This window comes from Miscanthus floridulus, chromosome 1, assembly GCF_019320115.1.
Source record: "Miscanthus floridulus cultivar M001 chromosome 1, ASM1932011v1, whole genome shotgun sequence".
Taxonomy (NCBI): Eukaryota; Viridiplantae; Streptophyta; class Magnoliopsida; order Poales; family Poaceae; genus Miscanthus; species Miscanthus floridulus.
This window is the reverse complement of record NC_089580.1, coordinates 50,854,214-50,881,895: the sequence shown is the minus strand read 5'-3', so window position 1 is coordinate 50,881,895 and position 27,682 is coordinate 50,854,214. Positions and strand designations below refer to the sequence as shown.

The following is a 27,682-nucleotide window of genomic DNA, read 5'->3' as shown; positions in this document are numbered from 1 at the left end:
AACAAGCACAAACTCTCACTTGACCATGACAAGCCTAATGAGAAGGATGGATGCACACTTTGCTACTCTTGCTTTCACTAATGAGGGCTCTCATTTGGATTCTCAAATCTCAATCACCTCATTAGGACCTTGCTCTTCTTGGCACTCTTAAGGGTGTTTCTTAGCTATTGAAATGAGTAAAAGTGATCCTTTGAGTGAATAGAGGAAGTATTTATAACCCCTCATTCAAAATGAACCGTTATGTGTCTTTACGGGGTGATCGGACGTTTCGATCAAGTTGACCGGATGCTCCAGTCAGTTCTCCCTGAAACCAAGTGTTTAAGTTGTGATCGGACGCGTCCGGTCACAATTTTCCCTCTCTGGAACCTTACTAGAGTCGACCGAACGCTGGCACCCAGCGTCCGGTCACTCACCTCTCAGCGTTCGGTCGCATCAGATGACTTCACCTTGATCAAATGAACTAACCGGACTCTGCGCCAGCGTTTGGTCAACATTTGATCCTCCATTCACTTCCAACTCGTAAACATATGTGAATAAAGTTTGCTCCAATTAATCTAAGGGCTATTTAGGAGCTACCTAGTGCTAGATTTGACAAGTGTGCACCACACCTAATCCACTAGACTCACCTAGGTCAAGCTACCCATCCATACCCCCTTAATAGTACGGTCAAAGGAAAAACAAAGTCCTAAACTACTCTAAGTGTCTTCTCAACATCAAACGACACTTAGAACTAGTCTATCCTTAACCTTGTCATCCATCCTTTGAAAACTAAAATGATTTCCATCGTAGGGGCATGATAACCATGATTGCCCAATCAATTTCCATTACCATGACCTAACTTAATTGCCTCTGCAAAACATACATTAGTCATAGTAATCGCGTATTGTCATTAATCATCGAAACCCAACTAGAGGCCTAGATGCTTTCAACGAGGAACACAGTGAGCAGCCGCTCATACAATGTGCTTGCCGACATCTTCTGCTACCTCCTTGCCCGGTCCTTGTGCTACTACAAGTGTCTATCGCTTCTTGAATCACGTCATCTCCGACTCCTATCATCGTAAGAAGCTTTCATAGACTGTCATCGGCTTCTTTGGCAGCTAGTGGAAGGACAATCGCCACTTCACTAGCTTCACCGGTGAACGGCCCTCCTTCTCCTTCTTGCCTTTCCCCCTTCAAAAAGTCCTAGTCTCAGATTGTTGCAGCATCCTCATCCTTTGCTGGTGTGCTAGGCTTGATAGATTACGATGCTATGTTATCTACAATCCGATGACCCACAAATGGCATGTACTATCGCGTAGCATCCATTCTATTGGTCAGGCTCGCTTAGGTTTTGACCCAACGTCCTTGCACTTCCATATGATTAAATTTGTTGAGGTGGAGTGTGTGTGCATAGGTGTGGATATCTACTCATCTAAAACTATAGCATGGATCTTTAAGGAATCTGAATGGGGCGAGGGTAGTATTGTTCTACGTTCAAAATCGAGTAGTATTTTTCTTAATGGTTTATGCACATGGTTGAGTACTCTGCGATAGTTACTGTGGATATGGAGGAAAAGACATGGAGGACAATTCGTAAACCAGGTGATGCTGAAATATCCATCCATCAAGCTTAGGGTCACCTATGTGTGTGTTGTGCTGATTTTCGCAAAGGTCTTGGCTCTTAGTGTGGATACTTGAAGACTATGGTACTGATAACTAGAGTTTGAAGCATGTTGTGGATACGGAGGACCTGTTTAGACACATGAATATTAAAGTTGGTTCTGAGTTTTATGATGAGGAGTATAGACTGATTACAGTTCACCTAGAATGTAATTTCATTTTTCTTGTTGGGAAGGATAGAACATTGATTGCATATGACATGGACCATAGAAAGGTTCATGTCCTCCATGCCTCTATCATCCACTTTTGTAGATCAAGAGGGCATTTCCATATGAACATGCCTTACTATCTTCCTTATGTTCCCTTGTTCATGGAGTCATTAACAGAGCAGTAAAGGTGCATTTCCTACATTTCATCGTCACGACAGTTTTTATTCAGGTAGGGAGTTGTTTTCATTCAATGTATGTATAGGCCAATTTTGGCTTGTTAACTAAAGGAATGTTATGTTCAATATTATTAATTCTGCTGCTTTGTTCAAGTTGTGGATCAGAGAGGTTCCATGGTGCATTGGCTACCAATCCGAAGGATACACTAATTATATTCATTTTGCCTTGCAAGCAGGAGTGCCACATAGAAGGAGCACATCTATGTCGTTTCGTTATGTAAGTCTATATAGATCAGTACCTTTAGTATGCTCTATGTACTGCTTGTGTTAGGACATTAATTGAGAAAGATGTTATGGTAGTGTCCATTGTTATTATAAAAAGTACTCTTATTTGTGAACATGATTTATGGATATAATGATTATATATCTGTATGCTTTGTGTTCATGAAGCTATTAAGGGCCTAGCTAAATTAGTAACTATTGTAAAACCAGATGAAATTTTGTCACCATCTGGTGTAAGTGACATTCATTGTTTTGTTATCACCACTGTCACTATACGTATGATATGGCAGGGATCAAAAGTATATCAATGTCGAATCCTTTAGTAAACCGACACTGACTAAACGATCATCAAAGGCGGATTGTGGTGCAAGGCGACGGTGACCATGACCTTTTTACTGGTGGATCATACGTTGAAGCGACAGTGAACCCGCATCACTGACAGTCGGGTCGAAGTACAAGTCAACGGTTCTGGTCACCACTACACAGGATATTGATGTGCCCACACGACAATTTTGATAGCCTCGTCACAGGCAGATCATTTGACAATGCGGCGGTGTTAGTGTACATCCACAGCTAGGTCATGGTCCAATGCGATGGAAGTAAGGACCTAATCATGGATAGATCATAAGGCATTATGGTGGTGTTAGTGTACACCGCAGTCAGTCCCAGATTCCGACGGTGAAGGCTATGGCCATCACTATCGATAACTTACCGTCGAGGCTGAAATGCGGCTGTGATGGGGTTACGATGTGGTTGTGAAAGGTCCGAGTGTAGTAGTATTAAAATTTGATGAACTATTATAAAATATTGTGTCTTTTTAGACTTGTGTCTTTTTTTTAACCACTTTGCCTAAGACTTGTGTCTTTTTAGATAATTTTTTAATAAGTTGTTCATCCCCTCTAGCCATCTAGATCCTTTCACCACTATAGGCCACCATTAGGCAGGCCGTTGGCCAGAATCAGCCCTCCACAAACCCTGCTAGCGTTCCTCGACATCGCACGCCACATCTGAACCTCGCCCCTGGGACCAACACAGGTGAGTAGAGAGGAGCGCCCGCTAGATGATTAGTTTATTGTCGTATTTGTTTCAGATATCAATTAGTGATTAGTTTTAAAATGACTATTCATGCCTCTCTAGTCAACCATCTCAACTTAACAGTTTAATGCGACTAGGTATCTTTATCTTCCTTTTCCTTTTCTCCTTTCTTTGGAAGTATAAGACACGCAAGAGTGGTGGTTTAAATTGGGCTTTTACAAACTTTTTTGCATAATATAAACATATTGCTTAGCCGAAACCACTCATATGCCTAAGGTTGACAACAAAAGAGTTATGCAACCTAATTTTTAATCCTGCTCTAACATAACAATTCTTAGAAATCACAAAAAAAAAAATAATTCTTAGAAAGTAAAATGCGGAAGCAAAGAAAGGGTTAGGTAGACTCAATCTTTTTCATGATATGTCCAAGTGTAGGTTCTCTTCATTTGTCCTCTTTGGAGAACATAGAACATATTTCAATAAGTTCATATATTTTTTTATTAAGTAGACCAATGTTTTTGGTTCAGTGGAACATTGTTTATTTGAACAAAAAAATATTGTAGATTCAGTTGAAAATCGTCAAAGAGAAAATTGTTTTTAGTTTAGAAGAAAAACATTATAGCTTTACACATGAAAAACATCCTAAGTTCGTGAATTGTTTTAGGCTCAAGTAAAAAGGGTTTCTAGTTTCAATTGAAAAAAGATGTTCAACCTTAATAAAATATAAAAATGTTCCATTTACCTATTTGTGATATACTAATAAAACATTATTTTTTCACTTGATTGAAATCAATGTTCCTCTAGCCTTGATAGTGTCCTGTATAAATAAAGAAATAAAAATATGAAATAAGAAGAATAATAAAAATAAAAAACAGTGAAAGAAAAAAAATAAATTGCAAAAGAAATACCCTACGCGAAAAACAACGGCCCAGAAAAGGCCCGTGCGGGTGCGCTCCCGGGCCGAACAACCTCGGACCGGGCTACCGCCGTACGCCGCATCTGTTCACCTTCACCCCGTGTGCTCTCTCTTGTCTCTTCCGCTTCTCTCTGTGCGACGGCTGCGTGGGCTACCGCCGCCGCCGCCGCCGCCGCCCTACGCCAGGTGCCGAGGCCTTAGCCGGTCTCTTTGTCGGCGACGAGAACCCAGCAGGTATTCCCACCCCCTCTCCTGCCTTCCTGCTATGCGAAACCGAGCACCCAAACCCTAAATTAGCTATCTGGCTATTTTGATTGATGCCTACTAACTTCCCTGCGCAGGCGAGCTAACGGCAAAACCGGTCAGGCCGTCCGGGCTTAACAGTTCGCGGCGATGGGCCGCCCGGAGCCGGTCGTGCTGTTCACTCAGACGATCCTCCACTCCCAGCTGGACGAGTACGTCGACGAGGTGCGGTTCCCAATCCCGTTTCTTCTCCCCTTTATTATTGTTAATAATAATAATGCGCTCTGGAATATCCGACCAAACTAGTGTTGAGTGAATAAAATGCTCTAATAGTTTGGTAGGCTGGTGTTGGGTACATGCAATGCACTTGCATGGTTAGGCAACGTTGAGAACAAGAGGTAATTGGAGTGATTTGATCTTAATGCACTAATTATGTAGATGAAGCGGTACAGTGAGGAAAATATTGTACCTAATCATGGTAACTAGGTTTAGGTCTCACAGAGACAGAACACAGCTAGCTGTTATTGCGGAAAACCTAAGAACTATTTCATTTTAGAAGTTCATGACATAGGATCTGTACTACCATGGCTCTGCATTTTCCTGTACAGTACAGTGAAATTGCTGCTGTCACCTAATTGAAACATAGTTGAACATACTGTATCATACATGGATGGATTAAATGCTAAATTGCTAATGAGATCCTGAACCCTGGACCAACTATTTATTGTCCCTGTTCGATACGATCGTCTGTATCTTAGAACCTATCTTTAATATATTTTCCACTAACCTATGAATGTAATGTTGGGATATGAATGAGTAGAAATCTGCACAGTTGGTACTCAACCTTGAGACGTTTTCCTCTAAGCCAAGAATCTAATTTTTAGCTGTCAATGATTGCAACTAACAAATGTCGAGATAACGGGAGTGGCATTCTCTTAAGTCTTAACTTCATATATGTTTCTTATCCTTAAGTGCACCTTACATCATGCAGGTGCTATTTTCTGAACCAGTTGTGATCACTGCTTGTGAGTTTCTTGAGCAGAATGCATCTCCTTCTACGCCAAACATTTCCCTTGTTGGGTAAGAAGCATTTCTTGTGAATCTTGTTTTTTGTGCTTACGACACTCTTGTATTTACGATATTTTTCTAATCAGCAAAAAGATGATCGTGATGTAAAGGTTACTTGTGACAGAATGTGTCCTGCAGAAGAGTGCCCTGTTGAACTTATTTGTCTATTTAAGTTTATCGAAAACGGGGATAACTTTTTGTTGTGAAGTATTAGTGGATTGCCCACCTCTTTCCAATCGCATAAGCTTTTGGGTCCATCTGGTTGGTGCATGAAACCTAACACTTTTATAACGTCTGATGATCTTGATGTTTGACCGTTTTGATATATTGGTGATAGGATTTGCTTATGTGACTGCATATAGTAAATATGTTAATTACCTTCATTTGTCCCTTTTGACCCTTGAAGGTTTAATGCCATGCCTTGGCAACTATTTAGGTGTTCGATGAGAGTGTTCCTTTTGCTTTTGTACTGTGGAACAACAGCTAAATCAGATAAATTATTTATCAAGTGCTTATATTTCTATGAGTAAAAGTTGAAAAAGATCCAAATGTTTGGAATGATTTTATTTGGTTAGAACATGTCTTAAGGAAAATATTCTTTTTACAGTTCTGAAGCATGCTGAAAACAACAATGGTTGCATCAAACTTGGATTGCATACAAGTTTGCTTATGCCATTTAACCTAACTACAATCATAATAACAATTGTAGATAGTAAAAATATTTCAAAACATGGAAGGATCAAACAAACACTCTCAGTTTTATCTTTTTTTTTAATCTTGCAAATACGATTATGCATCTGAATTTTTCATGTATATGGGCCATGCGTTACAGCTGACAATTTTCAAGAACCTTTGTAAACTATATAAGGCATGCCATTTTTGAAGAGTTTGCAAAGTTTTTAGTTAGTTATTTTTCCCCACAGGGAATGACCTATGGACTATGGTAATACGTGTATCGACAATAATCCTTGGTAGTAGTCATGTTGGTGGCAATACTTTATATGCAGATGCCAATGATTTGTGACTTCTTGTTTTGTTGTTTCTTGTGGTAGTAATGTTAAATTATAGTACCCATTCAGTTCATTAAGCCTGAGACAATCTTCTTAAAACACTTTTTTTTCCTTTTAAGATTTGATACAACTTGCTGGTAATGATTGATGCTTTTGTTTCTTTAGAGTAAGATTCCAGTTCCTTCAGTTTGGATTTCCTAATATAGTTGTACTAATTGTTGACCTGTGCAAGGAGCATGTGCACATTTTTTTTTATTAACAACACTGCTTTTGTTTATGTTGATTGATGAGCCATGTTCCCTGATTACTACTGTTGTTGTTATATCCAGTGCTACGTCGCCACCTTCATTTGCTTTGGAAGTGTTTGTTCACTGTGATGGGGAGTCTCGATTTAGGCGTCTTTGCCATCCTTTCTTATATTCACATTCTTCATCCAATGTGCTTGAAGTTGAGGTATGAATAAATTCATAGTTTCTAGTTTGTCTTGTTCTCTTAACTGGCACTTCTTATTTTGTTGCTACTGTTATCCATATCTTGCTGAGGTAAGGATTGTCGTAGTCCAGGTTGGGTAAGGATCTCAATGTGTGAGGGTAGGACGCCTGTCCTTTGACTGGTCAGGAGCTCTTCTCCTATGCAGCTTGCCAAGAATCTGGCCGGTTGAAGAAAGAGGCTGACCCAAAAGAACATTTTGTATATTTTCTTGCTTATGAATTTCAAGGTTATTTAGATGATTGATAGAGAGCCTCTGAAAATGTGTTGTCTAATCTTTTCAAATTTCAACTCATCGAGATAATGTTCTGGCCAGCTAAAATATCATGTAACTGATCTTATCATAAGAAGCTAATTTATCACTTATAGAGAAACAAGAGTTCTTGTTTAAGATATGAATTAGTTCTAATTTTGGCTGCAGCCATCGCAACACTACTTCAGGTTTTGTTCATACCACACTCTTTAAGCACCTAATTTCTCTTTAAGCAGTATCGATATGATAGACTTTCTCTTCAGCTATGGTAAACTATTGGCTGAACAGGATTAGGAACCATTGATCTGAAATGTGAAAAAATTCACTAACTTAACATATAACATTGTTATGGCTTTTAGTCCCAGAGTGTGGTATGAACAAAACCTGCAGAACACCCTCAACTGAGGATGGGATTATCTGCTTACCCTTTTATCCATCTGGAAGATGTGAATCTTTGCAGTTTAATGATCAGTAGTAAGTTTTAACTGCAATTTCTAGATCTAAAGATATTTTATGTGTGTATGACAGATAGGACAGTGGATAGGATTTAGGACTTCAAATAGTTGTTTATTTCAGATCTATAAATTGCAATAAGTGATTGTAAGACCCTGAACTTTCCAGAGTCTGACATTGAGTCCTTGAACTCAGAGCTGCAAAATTATTTAAAGATTCTTTGGGAACTGTTTAATGAGTGTTTATAAAATGGTTTTAAGTTGTTAGTTAAGGTCCTATTTAATAGTACAATCCTTTGTTTAGTTCTGCCTCCAATAAACCATATTAGGATTTGAAAAATCTTTCGAAGTATACTTTGACTATAGTACTTTGTCTTACAATATATTACCAATTACTACATGCCAATCTCTATCTCTATCTATATATCCTATAATCCTAAACCCTACTATAATTCTATCTCGACATGCAAACCATCCACATCAGCAGCCCACTAGCACTTGCAACTGTGGCACCTATCTATTCATGCAAGCTATCCACCTCAACAAGCCACATCATCCACTAACATGCATTTATTTGTCCACATCAGCATACCACACCATCCACTAAAATTCATTCACATTCCCCACAGCAATGTGTGGGGTATGCTTCTAGTGTCTTACTAAAATACATGTGAAATACAAATCAATTGATGCATCTTTTGTGCACTAAATAATAACTATACATATATTTTGACTAATGATGTCAAAGTTTGACTTTTTTGAATTCTCGTACTGCACCCTATATATTTTAAAACGAGGGAGTAATAGTATCAACTACTTTGTTCTTTGTTTTTTTTTTAATTTTCTTTTGTGAAAAAGATATGATGAAGCTCATCATTTTGTGTTCGGAAAACAGATTTTCAGTATCCTTATTTTATCCTAACAAACAAAATGTGGCCCTTATTAAAAAACAATTAAAATGTGGTATTTAAACTCTATTTGACAAATGACATTTTTTGTAAAGCTGAATATTCAAGCAACCATAAGTCAGCAGCAGTTCTATGCTTTCTAATTGGTAGTCAGTCATGGATAATATTACACCTTGACTCGAACTAATTTACAGGTCACTGGTGTCAGATGTCATGCTTATTGAGCCCTCTAGTAACAGATTTTCTTACTGGGCACTGGCAATTTACAATTTAATAGACATTGGAAATACAGCCAAACATGTTTGAGGACTTCTGTTGCTCTTTACTTAGTGTGGACTGCCTTGTTCTAGATTTTCTGCTTGTTATCTAAATCATGTGGCAGTCATTGACTTGGTAGTATTTGTCACATCTGCTTGTCTGATATTGTGGGGCATGATTCTTCTTTCGCTTCACACGAATTTCATTGTTTTTTTTAATTTGCAGGCTATTGTGACGAACCATTTAGTTCTGCGTGGAACTTATCGCAGCCTCACCCTTGTAATATATGGCAATACCGCCGAAGACCTTGGTCAATTCAACATAGAACTAGGTCTGGACCATTCTCTTGCGAATGCTGTTAGCTCTCCATCAGAGGGAAAGCTTGAAGACCTCCCACCAGCGCTACATTCATCCAAATTGTCATTTGAAGAATCATTATCATCATTGAAACCGTTGAGTTTTCATGCCACTGATGTTGACTTATCAATTGAAGCGAAGAAGGTCTTACATTTGGCTCTGAAAATGTACCAAATGTCTGATGTGGAAAATCTTATTCCTAACCTAAGAAGCGCAGTTCTCTCAGCTATTTCTAAATATGTGACTGCTAGTACAAACCATATTCTACATACTTCGAGTCAAGACTCAGCAAATGCGTTCACCAAGAGTGATTTTGATTCTCAGGAAATTTACAAAATTCTTGCTGAAGCTGGTAATGAGCTCTCTGAAATTTGGAAAAATGTCCATGCTGTTACTGACAGTAATCTTTTCAATGATAATGGTTTTACCATTGGAGTAGATGAAGACTTGCCCACGACCAAGATTCTAATTGAGTTGTTTAACCAATGTTTCCCATATTACAAGAATTTTTCTTTATTTGATCTACAATGTCCTTCTCAGGTATATTATGTGATGTTATTTGATTGGCTACACATCTATTTAATGTTCAACATTTTTTTTTATCTCACGCCAATTCGATTTCAGAACAAATGGTTGGTCCTGTCTTTGAGTTTGGTTCTCCTGCTATGCTCCTCAAAGGAGAGTTGCTTTTATTTTGTTGATACTGGTGGGATGGAGCAAATCATTAATCTGCTTTGCTGGAAGACACCAAAATCTGCAGCTACCACATTGCTTCTCCTAGGTATTGTGGAGCATGCTACTCGGAATGGTTTTGGATGTGAAGCTTTCCTGGGATGGTGGCCGCAAACTGAGCACAGCAGTATACCTGTTGGCAGCAGCGATGGCTATTGCTCTTTGCTGAAGCTTCTACTGGAAAAGGAAAGGCATGATATTGCCTCTCTAGCTACATATGTTCTACAACGCTTGCGTTTTTATGAGATACTATCTAAATACGAGGTTCGAAGTACCCCCCTCCTAACCCCCTACCGACTGATCTTTGTATTCAATCTTAATGCATTGTTTTGTAGTTTTATATATGATAACGTTGATGATGCGAAGCTCTTGGTTGTTTTGCAGTCTGCGGTAGTCAAAGTGATTTCCAATCTTCAGGATGATAAACTTTCTACTGATGGAGTTCCATTTCTTATTTCTGCTAGTGTTGAACTTGCTGAAATGCTGGTAAGACTCACTTTGTCCTTTTACAGGCAAACATTCTTTACAGCTGTTTGTACAGTGCATCCTCAAAAGTGATGGGCTACATTGTGACTTTATGTTGACAAATGTTGATGCAGAAATTGATAATTTGCTGTGGCCCTATTGAAGATCCGTCACCAGTGGCTACTGCAAGAAGAATATTTAAGTCTGAACATTTAGAAGGCTTGCTTTCGTACAAAGCAACAATTGATCTTATAACTTCGTCTAAATACAGTTTTTTGCAGTATGATACTGATCCATACTTATTGTCTCTTATCCAGGTAATACTGTTAATTTGCATTGCTGTTTCTACACATATTTTGTACCTATGTGGTCTGAGCGTGATCATAGTTAGGTTAATACTCGTGTGTCAATTTGCATTATCTTCTCTGTTTTTATGTTATTATTTTATATAACTTCATTGTCCTATATTACACAGTTGCACGTATTCTGTACCTATATGCTCTTCTGCTGTTTTGACAGGCTATGAATGCTTTGTGCTCTCAACATTTCATGTCTGTTTCTAGGAATTAGGGTCCAAACCTTACTAGCTCTTTGATCTTATAAGTCTAACATCTCTATTATGGTGCTGTCTGGGGCCAAGGTCTGACACAGCTTGCATTGGGTTGAGTTGAGTCCTGGTAGTAGTCCTTGTTTCTCTTTTCTGTTTGTTGCAGACTTTCTACTTCTTTGATTGGGTGGTATAACTGGATCTTTATTCTTAATGCAACGATACACAGTTCTCTCATGTACTTGAGAAAATTTTGTGATGCTATTCTATTTCGCTGTTACAATTCCACTGAGGCTGCTGTAACCATTGTATCTCATTTGTTCTTTTCCTGTTAGCCTCTATTATTGGCCTTTCTAGGATTCCACAATTTCCAATCAGAACGGGTTTGACCCATCCCTTGCATTCTGATATGAAAAATTATGATGAGCTGATGGTCATACCATTCTTTATCTTGAAAATAGTAACTTTTGCTAGCTATCCAGGCAACAGTCCCAACAAGGGTCAGCTTTGAGCCCTTATTTGTTTGCTTTAGTGATGGATGAGGTCACAAGGGACATACAAGGGGACATCCCTTGGTGTATGCTTTTCGCGGACGATGTAGTGCTAGTTGATGAAAGCCGGACAGGTGTGAATCAGAAACTGGAGTTATGGCGGGAGACTTTGGAGTCCAAAGGTTTTAGACTTAGTAGAACTAAAACTGAGTATATGAGATGTGACTTCGGCACTACTACTCGGGAGGAGGAAGATGTTAGTTTGGAAGGTCAAGTAGTGCCTAGGAAGGATACCTTTCGATATTTAGGATCAATGCTACAGAGGGACGGGGATATTGATGAAGATGTTAGCCATAGAATCAAAGCAGGGTGGATGAAGTGGCGGCAAGCGTCTGGTGTCCTATGTGACAAAAGGGTACCACAGAAGCTAAAAGGCAAGTTTTATAGGACGGCGATTAGACCTGCTATGTTGTATGGTGCAGAATGTTGGCCTACGAAAAGACGACATATTCAACAGCTAAGTGTCGCGGAAATGCGTATGTTGCGTTGGATTTGCGGTCATACAAGAAGGGATCGAGTTCGGAACGATGATATACGTGAGAGATTAGGGGTAGCGCCAATTGAAGAAAAGCTTGTCCAACACCGATTGAGATGGTTTGGACATGTGCAACGGAGACTTCCAGATGCACCGGTGCGTAGTGGAATCCTAAGTCAGGATAGTAACGTGAAGAGAGGCAGAGGAAGACCGAAGTTGACTTGGGTAGAGGCAATAAAAGGAGACTTGAAAGGATGGAATACACCCAAAGACTTAGCCTTAGATAGGAGTGCTTGGAAGATAGCTATTCACGTGCCTGAACCTTGATTGTTTCTGTTGGGTTTCAACTCTAGCCTACCCCAACTTGTTTGGGACTTAAAGGCTTTGTTGTTGTTGTTGTTGATCCAGGCAACAGTCCCAACCATAGGAGCAAGCATATATGTTCTTTTGATTCTGATGCCAAATTGAAGCTAAGATAGTACCACCCTCTGTCCCAAATTGTAGGTCGTTTTGGATTTTCTAGGTACATAAATTTTGTTATGCACCTAGATATACAATATATCTAGATACATAATAAAATTTTTGTATCTAGAAAAGTCAAAACGACCTATAAATTGGAACGGAGGGAGTAAATGAGTTTGGCAAAAAGAAAATGATTTGGAGAATATGTGATCTGTGGCGTTGCCTAACTGGGCAACTGGATAAAGCAAATTGATCAACTGCAAAATCGCACAAGATGAAAAGTATTTTATTGGCCATCTGTTGATTATCAATTTTAACTACTTAAAAGCACAAGATAAGAAATATTTTAACTTAGCTTCATAAACGAAATGATTTATGGGAATGCATTCTACAATCTGTTGATTATCAGTATTCATAGACGTCATAAATGCACTTGTTTTATAAGCTTACAGCTAAATTCGTTACTTGAGATACAATGTCTTTACTTCTGTGTTCTTTATATGCAGGAAATAAGTTTTTTTCCTCTGTCAGCGGCCTTATTGTCATCACCTATATTGCATTTAGCCAGTGGCCCTGCTGCCGAAATTTTGATGGGGATAGCATCATCAATTGAATCTATTATCCTCTCCCTACTCTTTTGTCGTTCAGGTTTTGATCAGCATTTTACCTTTCTTAAACTGGAAACATCTTAATATCCATTTTCCTGAAATTCTGACTGAACTTATTCTTTTATATTCCCAGGGTTATCATTCTTGCTCAGTCAACCTGAAGCAACTGAGCTTATCGTTCTTTCTCTTCAAGATGCAGAAAATATGAATAAAGCAGAATGCATAACTCTTCGACAGGCTTTTGTTCTTTTATCAAAAGGGTTCTTCTGCCGCCCAAAAGAAGTTGGAATGATCACAGAATTACATCTAAAAGTGGTTTGTGCAGGCCTCATTGCATCACACCTATTCAATTTCTATTGTTTTATAAGAGCTTTTTCACAGACACATATTCAACACTCTGAAGAGGTCGATGAAAGAAAGGGTGTCATGTGGGGCATGCCCTACTGGCCTACTGTTGGTCAAGGGCTGGCAACTTGGCTTTATGCTGCCATGAAACTAAAATATATAAGATTATACAATTCAGTTTTAAGAATGTGGACTCTTTCTAAAGAGGATGCCATTATGGAATAAAGGATATCATGAAAGAAAGGATAAAAAAGAAATTATCTCTAGTATTCCCCTTCTCCACATCTCCATCTCCTGCCCTGGGCTAGACAACCAGTGTTCTGTGTGTGTTTTCACATGTTTTTGTGAAATCATTCAGTTCATCATACTATGTATCATTTTGTCCATGCTATGAGTGCAGTTACATATACTACTCTCTCTGTTCCAAATTATAAGACGTTTTGGCTTTTTTAGATTCATAGCTTTAGCTACGCACCTAGATATAAGTTATGACTAGATACATAGTAAAAATTATGTATCTAGAAATGCTAAAATGTCATGATTTGGAATGGAGGGAGTATTAGTTATATTATGTCACTTGTAGGAACATAATTTATGGAGCGGTATAGGGAGAAGAAGAAGGGCCTACACATGGTTTTTATTGTCTTGGAGAAGGCTTATGATAAAATACCAAGAAATGTTATGTGGTGGGCTTTGGACAAACATAAAGTCCCAACGAAGTACGTCGGGCTCATTAAGGACATGTACAACAATGTTGTGACTAGTGTTCGAACAAGTGATGGAGACACGGATGACTTCCCGATTAGGATAGGATTACATCAAGGGTCAGCTTTGAGCCCTTATCTGTTTGCCTTAGTGATGGATGAGGTCACAAGGGACATATAAGGGGACATCCCTTGGTGTATGCTTTTCGCGGACGATGTAGTGCTAGTTGATGAAAGCCGGACAGGAGTGAATCAGAAACTAGAGTTATGGCGGGAGACTTTGGAGTCCAAAGGTTTTAGACTTAGTATAACTAAAACTGAGTATATGAGATGTGAATTCGGCACTATTACTCGGGAGGAGGAAGATATTAGTTTGGAAGGTCAAGTAGTGCCTAGGAAGGATACCTTTCGATATTTATGATTAATGCTACAGAGAGACGGGGATATTGATGAAGATGTTAGCCATAGAATCAAAGCAGGGTGGATGAAGTGGCGCCAAGCATCTGGTGTCCTATGTGACAAAAGGGTACCACAGAAGCTAAAAGGCAAGTTTTATAGGACGGCGATTAGACCTGCTATGTTGTATGGCGCAGAATGTTGGCCTACGAAAAGGCGACATGTTCAACAGATAAGTGTCGCGGAAATGCGTATGTTGCATTGGATTTGCGGTCATACAAGAAGGGATCGAGTTCGGAACGATGATATACGTGATAGATTAGGGGTAGCACCAATTGAAGAAAAGCTTGTCCAACACCGGTTGAGATGATTTGGACATATCCAACGGAGACCTTCAGAGGCACCGGTGCGTAGTGGAATCCTAAGCCAGGATAGTAACGTGAAGAGAGGCAGAGGAAGACCGAAGTTGACTTGGGTAGAGGCAATAAAAGGAGACTTGAAAGGATGGAATATACCCAAAGACTTAGCCTTAGATAGGAGTGCTTGGAAAACAGCTATTCACGTGCCTGAACCTTGATTGCTTCTGCTGGGTTTCAACTCTAGCCTACCCCAACTTGTTTGGGACTTAAAGGCTTTGTTGTTGTGTTGTTGTTGTTGTTGTTGTTGTTGTTGTTAATTTACATGCAAATAATTTATCAGATCTGAACTGTCTATAGTCTCTTATTTCTAATGATAATAATATTCTTCTCTATAGGCAAGTGCTGCCAATAGGATACCCTCAGTTCCTTCAAATTCTGACGAACTTTTGTGGGTTCTTTGGGAACTTCGTGCCATTTCAAGGTCAGTATTGAAGATAGCGTTACATTTACTTGTGCATATGAACAGTTGTGTAAAAGAATAACGAGAGGCTGCAAATAGAGATTATCATCCAATTTTTTTCCAGTATCCTGCTCAGATTCTTTTTCTGACAAAATTATCTTTTCCACAATAATCAATAATAGAACACCACACTAATATTTTCTGGATGTCCAGTGATGCATCGGTTTCCTCTCAGTGCTCTAGTTAAAAACCTGCAAATTTTATATTTTAACTAAGACTTGTATCTAAAATTGAAGATGCCTAGTTAAATTCTCAACACAAAGGTTTGCACTTCTGGAAAGGGAAAGATCCAACATCTTTATTTGTAGACTTTTCAATGACTCCATATGATGTTCACCACATAGGTTTACATTGTGATACAGGTCTGATTCTGGTCGGCAAGCATTATTAGCTCTTGGGTATTTTCCTGAGGTACACTCTGTTTGTCTACGTCTACTATTCTCTTACGGAAGTTATTGAGGGAGTTACCTATGTGCCACTAAAAAACCTTGTTCACCCATATGTACGACAGAAAAATCCTCCTCCCCCATGTACCATGGCGTCAAGTTTCTCTGTTTCCCTGTGCCACTACTGTCAAGTTTTGCCTACATACTCCCTCTGTCCTGAAATATAACGGATTTTCTCTTGTCTTAGGTCAAACCATACTAAGTTTGATCAAGTTTGTAGAAAAGGACAATAATAACATATACAATATCAAATGAGCTTCATTAGATACAATATGAAATGTGTTTTCATAATTTAGCTCTTTGATGTGATAGATTTTTTTTTTTTGACAAAAATCTTTGATGTGATAGATTTTAATACTCTTCTTTACAAACTTGGCCAAACTTAGAATAGTTTGACTGAGGACAACTGAAAATCCATGTTTTTTAGGACGGAGGGAATAATTGTTAATCATGTGTGTGGAAAAGATTGTATTACGCTTTAGTTCAGTAATAGGCTGCTTGTTTTCGTTCCCCATGCCATTCAGACAAAATAACACAGCCAAAGAAACACACACACACACACACACAAAAAAAAAAAAGACGCTAGGGGGCGCTCCTTGGCACAGAAGCATCCATTCCATGGCAGTGCTTGGGTTATCCCAGACTTGGCAGAACCCGCTCACCACCTGTGGGGATGAGTGCCCTGCTGCAAGCCATCATCGTCGGCCAGGCTCAGATCAAGTAAAGCAGATGAACAAATATGTATATGGAAGGGGGAGAAGAGCATGCTCACTGAAGCAGATGAAGACGACCTGCAGCGGGAGGATGATGTGTCAGGCAATGGTGAGGTACATCATGCACATGGGGTCCACAGGCTTGGGCCGCATCTTGTTCATGTCCCCCGGGGATCTCTGGGCACAGGCACAGCAGCATGCGGCCATGTTTTAAAGGCGGCTAGGCGTCCAGGCGAGTGCTTGGTACGCCTGGACGCCTAGGCGGCGCCTAGGCGACAAGGCGCCACTGTTTCCCAAGGCGAGCTGGGTACGCCTGGACGCCTAGGCGTCGCCTAGGCGACGCCTAGGCGACGCCTTTAAAACACTGGCATGCGGTCATCGTCCCCTGCCCCCTCCACGGCGTTCGAGCTGTTCAGGAACGCACCCATGCGCCACTGCAGCACTTGCTCTGCGGCGTCGGCGTCTGCTCATTGCTCGAACGCGAACGGTACCGCATAGTCCGTCAGCAAGCCCAAATTGCTGTTTGGGCCCGGCACACCTTGGTGTAGATGCAGTCAGGGTGTCCGCATGCAGTCTGTCGGTGATGTTCTGCTGTGCTCATCGGGGATCGTCACTGGCGAGACGACAGACATGTTGCAAGGCTAGGTGCCGACGATGTGAGTACATGCATCGGCAAGGGCCTTGTGCCCAGGATCCCGGTGGCGAGGCTCTGCTTCCTTGCCTGCTCTGGCCTCTCTGTTGACCAGGGAAACATAGCATGTCAGCCTCGGAAGGACAACTCGCCGCTGTGGCCATGGCTATAACGAGGAGGATGATCTTGGCATGGGGTCAGGGTCAACTCCAGTCAAGGAGAAGGGTTATATCTCCTTCAAGCAAGGGCAAAATTGTCTGTTAAAGCAAAAAGTAACAGCACAAGTAGACCTAACGGGTGACAAGTAGGCAGAACTTGACAGTAGTGGCACTGGAATGGAAAATTGGAAGCTGTGGCACATGAGTTAAGATGTTTTTTTTTCTTTTTTACATATGGGTGAGCAAGTTTTTTTAGTGGCACATGGGGAATTCTCTCAAAAGTTATTTGGGTTTGTGAGTGATGTCAATATTTTTGTTGCAGGCAATATCAGTTCTACTGAGATCTCTCTATTCATATAAGGATCTTGATTCAGTCATGGCTAAGAATGGTTGAGAATCTTCTGGATCCTTCCATTTGATTTAGTGTTGTATTCATGAGCTTACATGTCTTTGTGTCTGTCTGATCTCAGGAGGGTCGCCTTTGGGTCTTGCAATTTTCCATTCAGCTGCAGAAATTCTTGAAGTTTTGGTTGCGGATTCAACTGCTTCATCACTTAAATCATGGATTGGGTTTGCTGTTGATCTGCACAAGGCTCTGCATTCATCTTCTCCTGGTTCAAACAGAAAAGATGCACCGACAAGGTTGCTTGAATGGATTGATGCTGGTGTTGTTTATCAGAGAAATGGTGCTCGCGGGCTTCTTCGTTATTCCGCTATTCTCGCATCTGGTGGAGATGCTCATCTTTCTTCAGGAAATGTGCTTGTGTCAGATTCAATGGATGTAGAAAATGTAGTTGCAGATTCAAATAGTAGCTCAAATGGTCAGGTCATTGATAATCTTCTTGGTAAACTTGTTGCGGATAAGTATTTTGACGGAGTTGCCCTATGCAGCACTTCTGTGGTCCAATTAACAACCGCTTTCCGTATCTTGGCATTTATTTCGGATGATAAGGTAAGAAACTCATGCTCATGGGTCTCATGGAAAACCCATTTATTCATGACTTATAGTTCGCGATGACATGCTTACCTTTTTGCTATCTGCAAAGGCCGTGGCGTCATCCCTTTTTGAAGAAGGCGCCATAACTGTTATATACATAGTCCTGATGAACTGCAAGTCTATGCTTGAGCGTTTATCAAATAGTTATGGTGAGTGCAACATGTTTTATATTTTTCTACTGTGACATGGAATTTGTGACAGCAGTATATCTTTAGATTCTTGTATGTATTCATGAATCTTTGTGTGCTCTTTTTTGTCCTAAAACTTCAAAATTATTCTTCAGATTACCTAGTTGATGAAGGGGCTGAACTGAGTTCTACCACGGAATTACTTCTAGATCGAACACATGAGCAAGCTATTGTTGACCTCATGATTCCCTCACTTGTCTTGTTGATAAATCTCCTTCATATATTACGTGTAAGCTGCACTTCCTATTCTCTGTGACACGATCAATATGGATATATCTTCTGCGTATGAGCACAACAATTGTTTCAAGCTGATTTTGTGGTCTTGGTTATCTTTTCATTGCAGGAAACAAAAGAACAATACCGCAACAAAAAACTTCTTAGTTCTCTTCTGCAGTTGCATCGAGAAGTTAGGTTGTGCATATCACGTTCCATTTTATACCTCCTACCCTTCCCTCTCAATCTCTCTGTCTAACAATGTCTACAATTCTATTCTTGCAGCCCGAGGCTAGCAGCTTGTGCTGCAGATTTGTCCTTCATGTTTCCTACTTTTGCTATCGGTTTTGGTGTTGCTTGCCATCTTATCACGTCAGCACTTGCTTGCTGGCCGTTGTATAATTGGGCACCTGGTCTGTTTCATTGCCTTCTTGAAAATATCGAGGCTACTAATGCGTCCGTACCATTGGGCCCAAAGGCTGCTTTTAGTCTGCTTTGTCTTCTGGTAAGCATTTTGGCTACTTTTGCACCTCTGGGACTGAGGATGTGAGAACAAATGGATCATCCAATCCTAAGTAGGACCTAAAGCTAACGTTTTGGTCTGTGGAAGAATATTTGCTCCATCACCATATCATCCTTAGTAAGCTTCAACCAATATCGTGGGTTGTGGCACATGTCCTCAAACCTAATGTCTAATTTGAGATGACTATAAATTTCCTTTTCTTATCCCTCTGTTCCAAATTATAGTTCACTTTAGCTTTGTCCTAAGACAAACTTCTCTAACTTTGACCAATTTTTTTGGAAAAATATATTAACATCTACAAGTTAGAGTAAATGCATTACCAAGTTTGAGTAAATATATTTCAAAGGGAGTCTATCTAATGAAACTAATTTGCTACTACAGATGTTGATACATTCTATAAATTGGTAAAGAAATTTGACTTAGGAGAAAGCTAAACTGAACTATGATTTGGAACAGAAGTAGTATTGATGCCATCTTTATAGTTTTTTTTTCTACTGCTGTTCTCATATCTTGTGTGCATTGTAGGGTGATCTATTCCCAGATGAAGGCATATGGCTATGGAAAGTTGAACTTCCTTCTCTGAGTGCCATTAGATCTTTGAGTACTGGAACAGTGCTTGGGCCTCAAGTGGAGAAAGAGGTGAATTGGTACCTGCATCCTGAACATGTGGCCATATTACTTGTGAGGCTGATGCCACAACTTGATAGACTTGGTCATATCATTGATAACTTTGCTACTTCGGTATGTACTGGCTTTATTTCTTTTGCTTATCATATCACTCCAAAGCAAATGGCTTCTTTTCTTTATCACTTTTTACATAAATCATCGTATATTGCAGGCCTTGATGGTGATACAGGACATGCTTCGTGTTTTCATTGTTCGTGTTGCCTCAGAAAAGATTGAGTGTGCAGTTGTTCTTCTACGCCCTATATTTATATGGTTAGACGATAAAGTTGACAAAACTTCCCTGTCAGAGAGAGAGATCTTTAAGGTATGAGAATGTGCAGTGATTATGCTTGCATAATATATGTGCTATCACTTTAATTTGGTGATTGTAAATGCATTACTGTTGGAATTCTTGGAGTTAGGTGGGCATTTACCTCATGAGAAATGCAATCCATTGTTTGACCAGTTCTTGAAGGCCAGCTATTTTTTTTTGTATGATTGTATGATTTTGTTGCATTTTTTTTAGTAAGGTGAATGTGAGCTTGTCTATATGCTGATGCAAGCACTTCTTTTATGCACAACTCACTTATCTATTGGAGTCTTCTGAGTTTCACCTAAATTTGTTAGGTTCCTGGAACAGGGATCAATCCAAAAGCCTTGTTCTGGTTTCTCCTTTTTGTCTGGATGCATTGGTTTGCTTTTCTTTTTTCTTTTCCCTTTATGTGCTTGAACATACTAAACAATCAGTTCTGCTGGGATAACCCACCAAAGACCTTGATGCTTGCCACTGTGGTGCTGGGGTGTCCTGAAAATTTGCTAGATTCTGGTATGAATCTCCTGTCTGCATTTTGAGAAGTTTCTGTTTTGAACTGTATGGCACATTTCTAGATGTGCCGTGAATCGTCTTTGGAAATCGATCAAGCGTCAAACTTCAGAAAATTCTATTTGTGTGCCAATTTAACAATGAAGCATGTAACACTCAGGTTATTTTCTTGGCATCATAGAATGGTTGAAGGAGCCTCTTTTTTTCTGTTCCTAAAATTCAGTTCTGTCATCATTTATTTGGTAAAAACTCAGCATTGGCAACCTGAAGTTCTTTATCCATTTCCAGGTGCATCAGTTGCTTCAGTTTACTGTAAAATTATCTGAGCATCCTACTGGCAAGGTGAGAGGTTCTTTGCTATCTATGATTCTTGGAAGCTGTTTCTCTTGTGGTCCCTTCTCATTTCTCTTAATTCAGGTATTGCTTTGGAGGATGGGATTCACAAGGATTCTTAGAAAGTTACTACAGAATTGTAGCCGAGCATCTTTTTCGGATGATAATCAGACTTTTGGAATGGCGGCCTCTAAGAATGACCTCATGCTCAAATGGAGGATCCCTTTATTTAAATCTATTGCATATATCTTTAGTATAGACCCGTCTAATAATGAGAAGGCTGTTATTGAAGAGTAAACATACAATCACGCCGTTATTTATTTAGAAACATATTTCTTATTTACGTACTAAAACTAATGATTTTCCATTCAACTAGGTCCCTGAATGAGAAATCTGTTCATGAATGCCCTCTTGTCATGCATCACCTCATGATGTTCTGCCAGGTACATTTCTTTTAGTTTGTTTATCATTAGTCTATTCTTGTGAAAACATGGGTTTTGATGCGTATTGAAACACTCTTCATAGTTCATAATATATTACTTGTTTATTTATTTGATCCCCAAGCTTCGCTTCATGATGTCAGTATTGTCATGTTCTTAAGTTATCCTGCTCTGAAGGAATTAGATATGATTTGAGATGACCCTGTGTGTTTTGATTTGGCCCGAGAGTTGGCAATAAGAACAGACAATTAGGCACTTGTTGGTTCCACATGAAATTACATCATCAAATTTTGTAATGTTGGGCCACATGGTAATAATGGTGAGAACTTCTGGAGCTTTCAATTGTGTTTTGAGTCCACCTAGTTTATATGGTAAATACTTGTAGCCTTGTAAGAGGCTAGGAGCTGGGGTTTTGGTACACTAATCCATTTGGCATGGAAAACCTCAAAAATCAGCTTTAGATTCAAAATGGTTGCTCTTAGACAACAGAAGGAAACCGCGAAGGTGTTGACCTGGGATGCTGAAAATTTTTCTAGATACCTGCTGACTGTTGCTTTTCTATTTTTCTTCTTTGCCAGGGTTTTACAGACCTTATTATTGAAACTGTAATTCCCTTTGAGTCTAAAGTAATGTATGCAATCATCTTAAGATATCCCAGTACATGCAATCATTTTTGGTGTACAAACTTATGTATATTCGGAATAAGAAATACCTGGATGAAAGAGATATGAACTTTAGAAATTTAATTATTTACTGTACTGCATATTTTCCTTAATGCTGTGGGAAAGTAATAGTATGTTGGAAAAGTTAACAATTGGAAATTATACTCATTTTGATAAAACACTATGTATGTAGAAGTTTTAAAAAAGGTCTAAAAAAACATCAGCAATAAATGAGGCAGAAAAATATAATTTCCAATAGGTGTGACAGTGTAAACATTGAACAGTAGATTTGCACTATTGCACTTGCATTTCTTCTCTCTTTTTTGTATCTAGCAGATGGGATTATATTTGTTCTTGAGTGTTATACGGATGCTGGACATTCTCTTGCCTGTAGCTGAGATGTCTTTGAGCATATTAGAAAACTTGTTAGCTTATTTCCACCTGAAGTACTACTTCCTAATGTATTCATCACTGTTTTAACTGAGTCGTATAATATGCCACTCTAATTTGAAATCATTAACAAGTTATAATCTTTATTAAAAAAATTAATATCATTCTTATATCTTTGTTCAAATTTAGTTTATATTATTTCTGTGATTCATTATAATGTTTATCATGTTATAATATAAATACCCCAGGTTTTGCCTGTTGGCTCGGAAATGTTAGCATGTTCGTTGGCGTTCAAGGAATTGGCTTCTTCTTATACCTGTAGAAGTGCAGTAACTTTGATATTGTCACAAATACATACTTCCAACAAAGATGTTCTTGAAAAAGATGAGAGTGACCCTAACCATAACTTGCCAACTCTGGATGGTTGGAATTGCTTTTCCTCATTGTTCAAGTGCTGGAAGAAGCTTGTAAAATATATTGGTTCTAATCAACCAATGGATTATTTAGTAGAAACTATTTATTCCTTGACACTAGGTGCTATCACCCTCAGCCAGTGTGGTGAAAAGTAAGTGTTGCTTCCTCTTATTGCTTTGATGTTTCAATTGTATAGAGGTATTATTTGCAGTTACATGTTGTCAATGTTCATTGGGTGAAGCCATTTTATTTAGCAAACTTGCCTTTTGCTGTTGCTTTCTGTTTGTTGAGGTAGTCAACATATGCTAATTTCTACAGAACTGTGTATATTGTGTTTACCTTGTGCCATGTCTGTGGGTCATGCATGTTTGGGGAGATAGCCATCTCCATACACCCACAATCCATGTAGGATCCTATTATCTATACATATGGGTATAAGACCATCCATGTAGGATCCTGAGTTGCCAGATTCCATGCTGTCACATCGTGCATGCATGGCCCAGCCTTCTCCATTTCCATTTCATTTTCTTCATTTCTTATTTTTCCATTTATTTCTCTTCTTGAATCATGCACTCATTATTGGTACAATTTATCCACTTATCCTGCTCTCAAAATTAAAATCATTTTCATAGTGTGGTTGCTTTTTCTGGTCCATCCTATCCGATGCCCTCACTCCTGAATTCACTGTGAATCCTCCTAAAAAAATGCATGATGTTCATCTTTTCCATTGTACATTAGTCTGCATTTTAGTGGTCTGCTTTGATTTAATATTTTGGCATTTGTGTTCACTGGAAAGCTCAGAGATCTGTTCAATTGCCTGTGATGTGCACACAGGATAGTGAAGAAGTAATACCTATTTTAATTTTAATTGCATGTGATTTGTTCGCAGAGGTAGTAACACTATACACTTTTACTTGTTTTGAGATCTTTAAACAAACTTGTTGTATTCACAGTTAACTTTTACCATGATTGGGTATTAGCTGATTCCGGTGCTATTTGCGTTGGCTTGCAATTTATTTCTTTTTGTATATTTAGGGTTCATATCAGAGTAAATCTTATTGACTTGCAATTATTATCTTGCTGTTCCTTGTAGTCTTGAGGGTCTGTTAATATTGAGGTATCTATTTGGGCTCCCTTCTGATCCTAGTGGTTTGGAATCATCTGGTGAGAGTCCAAGTGAGATTGAGTTATTCATGAAGACATCTGAAGAGAAGATATGCCAGAGCTTTGAAAATTCAACGACTGCTGTTGGAAAGACTCTTTTACGCAAGGTATATAACTTCATTACTATGTTAGAATATTTTTTCTCTACTGTCCTGTTTCTAATATTGATGTCAATTCACAGCTATTGAATTCGATCACATTACTACGCTCTATTCTTGAGAATTCTGGGCAGTCCGCAGATTCAGTGCAGATGGTTCTTGAAGAAGGCACTGACTCACTGTCCGAAATTGCTCGCTCTGTTGTTATGACAGCTCATCTGATGCCATCCCTGGCCAATGTGTCAGTAAATGATGAATCTCTTTTTCTCTTCTCTAATGTGTGGAAGGTTATTGTTGATTCAGAAGAGCCTCTTGACTGCCAAGAGGGTGAATTTGCAAAGAGACTAGTTTGGGAGTTGCCTGATTCTTCTCTTGATAAACAAATTACACCTGGCCAATCTGCCAGGAGGAAATTAGCACTGGGAGAGAGTGCAAGTAGGCGTGTAAGGGATAATCAACTGCCTGAACCCACTGGACAGTTCTCACGAGGTTTAAATACAACCAATGCTTCTTCAGGACATACACGCAGAGACACTTTCCGCCAGCGGAAACCTAACACAAGTAGACCACCTTCAATGCATGTAGATGACTATGTTGCAAGAGAGAGAAACATAGATGGTGCAAGCAGTGCGTCAAATATTGTGAACTCTACTCCACGGGGAACGCTTAGTGGAAGGCCTCCATCCATTCATGTTGATGAATTTATGGCAAGGCAGAGAGAACGTCAAAATCCTGTGCCAGCCCCAACTGGAGATGCACCTCAAGCTAAAAGTCAGACAAGTTTAGATGACAGCCTTCGTACTAAGACAGAGAACTTGCGTCAACCCAAGACTGATCTCGATGATGATCAAGAAATTGAAATTGTCTTTGATGAGGAATCAGGTTCAGATGATAAACTTCCTTTCCCTCAACCAGATGATAGTCTCCAATCACCACCTGTCATTATTGGGGAAAATTCTCCTGGTCCTGTTATTGAGACAGAAAATCAGGAGAATGAAAGAATTCCCTTTGCCCAGAGGGCCACATCACTCCCAAAGGATGATGAAAGTCCTGGCATTGACATTTCTTCCCAGACTGCAATGCTTTCAGAAGCTAACAATTCTTTGGAACTGAAATATTCAGTTTCTAGCCCAGGGAAGAATTCTTTTCGTGATCATGCTGAAGAGTCTAATTATCCTTCTATTGGTGTGTCTGGGAGATCATCTGTACAAGCAGATTATCAACAATTATTTCGTAGACATGAAAAGAGAAGTCCACAAAAATTTTCTGAGACTTCTCTGTCAAGTGGATCCCATGGGCATGAGCATAGACATTCCAATAACCATCCACCTCTGCCACCAATGCCACCACCAATTTCATCGGTGCCCATGCAAAATACTGATTCAGTTAATAGGCAGTCATCTTCCTTTAGTGCTAGAGATCGACCAACACCTAGTCCTTCTGGTTATCCTACACAATCTTTTGACTCTAGTATGCCTAGTGCTTTCACAGGCCTTCAGGTAATTGAACATAGGAAAGCTTTAGTTATGCAGCTTCTTTTCTGTTTTTATCTGTTATAATTCAGCTTTTGAAATGTGAACTTGCTTTGTAGGGTCAAACTCAATATATGCTTGCAGGCATTGGCGGTTCATCAGCGAATGATTTACCCAATGCAGAGGCCAAGCTTCTATGGAACACATTTCCAGTAAATAGGATCCCTCTGGAGACCTTCAGCTCAGGTTTATCTGCTCGGCCGATGCCACCCCATACACCTTATTCAGCTGTTGCTACTCAACATGCTACGATGAGCTCTAGCTCTCCAGCAACGCTGTATAACCAAGGGAGTGTTGTCCAGCCTTCTCCAACTGCTTCTATTATTAGTGATTCAAATTTAGCCATGAACTCCGCATCTGGCAGCATGCTCGCATCGAATCTGCTGCCATCATTTGCACCACAATTTCTGATGGCCAGGCCTTCAATGCCTACTCCGTTTTTTGGCACGCCTCTTCAACAAGTTCAATTTTCATCTGGTCTTCCACAAAATATTTCTAACCCTCAGCCTTCTGTCTCCTCAGTACAACCACGGCCACCTCCACCCCCACCACCACCACAGCAGCCACATCCTTCTCAGACACTACAACAACTTGGTGCTCTCCAATTACCACACCAAGATCAGCAGCTGCCATATCCCCAGAGTGCTATCTTGCCACAAGTTCCATTGCAGTTTCCTAACCAGCTACCCATTCCTCAACTACAATTGTATCATCAAAGCCAGCAGGAATCTGGGCAAACACTGAGGCAAGTTGGTGAACAATCACAGCTTCAGAACCAGGGTATGCAAGCTGATAGTTTCTCACAACAGCAGCAAGACTCAGGGATCAACTTAAACCAGTTCTTTTCATCTCCAGAAGCCATTCAGGTAACATTTAAATTTATTTTTATGAAACTACATTTTGGGATGAACTTAATGCCAAGGAGACTAATAGTCATAACTTTTATTTCTTGCAGAGTCTACTTAGTGATCGTGAGAAGCTCTGCCAACTTTTAGAGCAGAATCCAAAACTTATGCAAATGCTCCAGGTAAAGTCTTGTGAAATGTAATTCAAGTAGTCACTCCTAATTTTCGACCTGCTGGAAGCTTCTTTATGCTGAGTTTGATTACACCTGCATTTGGGCACCCAGAGGATCGGACTGATTGTATGTGTACCTTTTATTCTCAAACTCTGATGCCTGTTGATTTGAGATTTTCTTTCCTTGCATTGCTCACAGGATCGCATAGGCCAGTTGTAGCTGCCACTCGGGGTGCTATTGTGAGTGAAATCTGATGCTGGGTCTATTGCTAGGTTCCTAGAGTATGGCGTTGTTCCGTTTTCGGCTATGGCTGTAGCTAGATGAAATCAACTGCTGGCTTGCTATTGCTAGTCACCGAAATGTATTCCTATGTACATTATCTGTTACTTTGTTCTTTGTAATGTGAATATTTGTAATATTGGTGCCTATCTAATTTATTGTTTTAAGTTTACCTTTAGTGGTTAGATCGTGTGACGTGCGCAGCGACGGGAAAAAATGAGTTAGGGCCTGTTTTGGATAAGTTTCAGATTCTTAAAAACCAGTTTTTGCCTCTAGTTTCTAAAATCTGGATTCTGAGTAAAAACTGGTGGGGGCGGGGGGGGGGGGGGGGGGGGGGGGGGGGTGTTTGGATCCCCCAGTTTTTAAGAATCTGGCTTCATTTTTTTTCTCATAGGGTCATAAGAAACTGGCAAAGGCTGTGTATCAACAGCTTTTTGGTTTTTAAGAATCTGACAAAAATGACACAAGAAATTGGATAAAAACTAGTCTGTTTGGATTCCACCGGGTTTTAATTCTTAAAAGCTGGAGGGATCCGTCTGAGTATGAAATGCTTTTTGACGCAAACTGCTTATA

The 27,682-nt window shown here is 39.6% G+C and overlaps 1 protein-coding gene across 1 annotated transcript; it reads left to right on the top strand.

Annotated features, from left to right (window-relative positions):
• Positions 1-4,292: 4,292 nt before the first annotated feature.
• Positions 4,293-27,281, top strand: LOC136518224 (protein virilizer homolog). Its single transcript, XM_066511893.1, has 29 exons — positions 4,293-4,453; positions 4,561-4,687; positions 5,454-5,542; positions 6,870-6,993; positions 9,126-9,797; positions 9,882-10,253; positions 10,374-10,475; positions 10,589-10,771; positions 12,996-13,137; positions 13,231-13,412; positions 15,297-15,382; positions 15,784-15,832; positions 17,692-17,758; positions 17,840-18,321; positions 18,416-18,515; positions 18,650-18,783; positions 18,898-18,965; positions 19,053-19,272; positions 19,816-20,031; positions 20,129-20,281; positions 21,068-21,121; positions 21,197-21,405; positions 21,489-21,555; positions 22,853-23,169; positions 24,112-24,289; positions 24,364-25,779; positions 25,872-26,678; positions 26,768-26,839; positions 27,029-27,281. Exons 2-29 carry the CDS (start codon positions 4,613-4,615, stop codon positions 27,047-27,049), a joined length of 6,657 nt encoding a protein of 2,218 aa, XP_066367990.1. The 5' UTR covers positions 4,293-4,453; positions 4,561-4,612; the 3' UTR covers positions 27,050-27,281.
• The last annotated feature ends 401 nt before the right edge of the window (positions 27,282-27,682 follow it).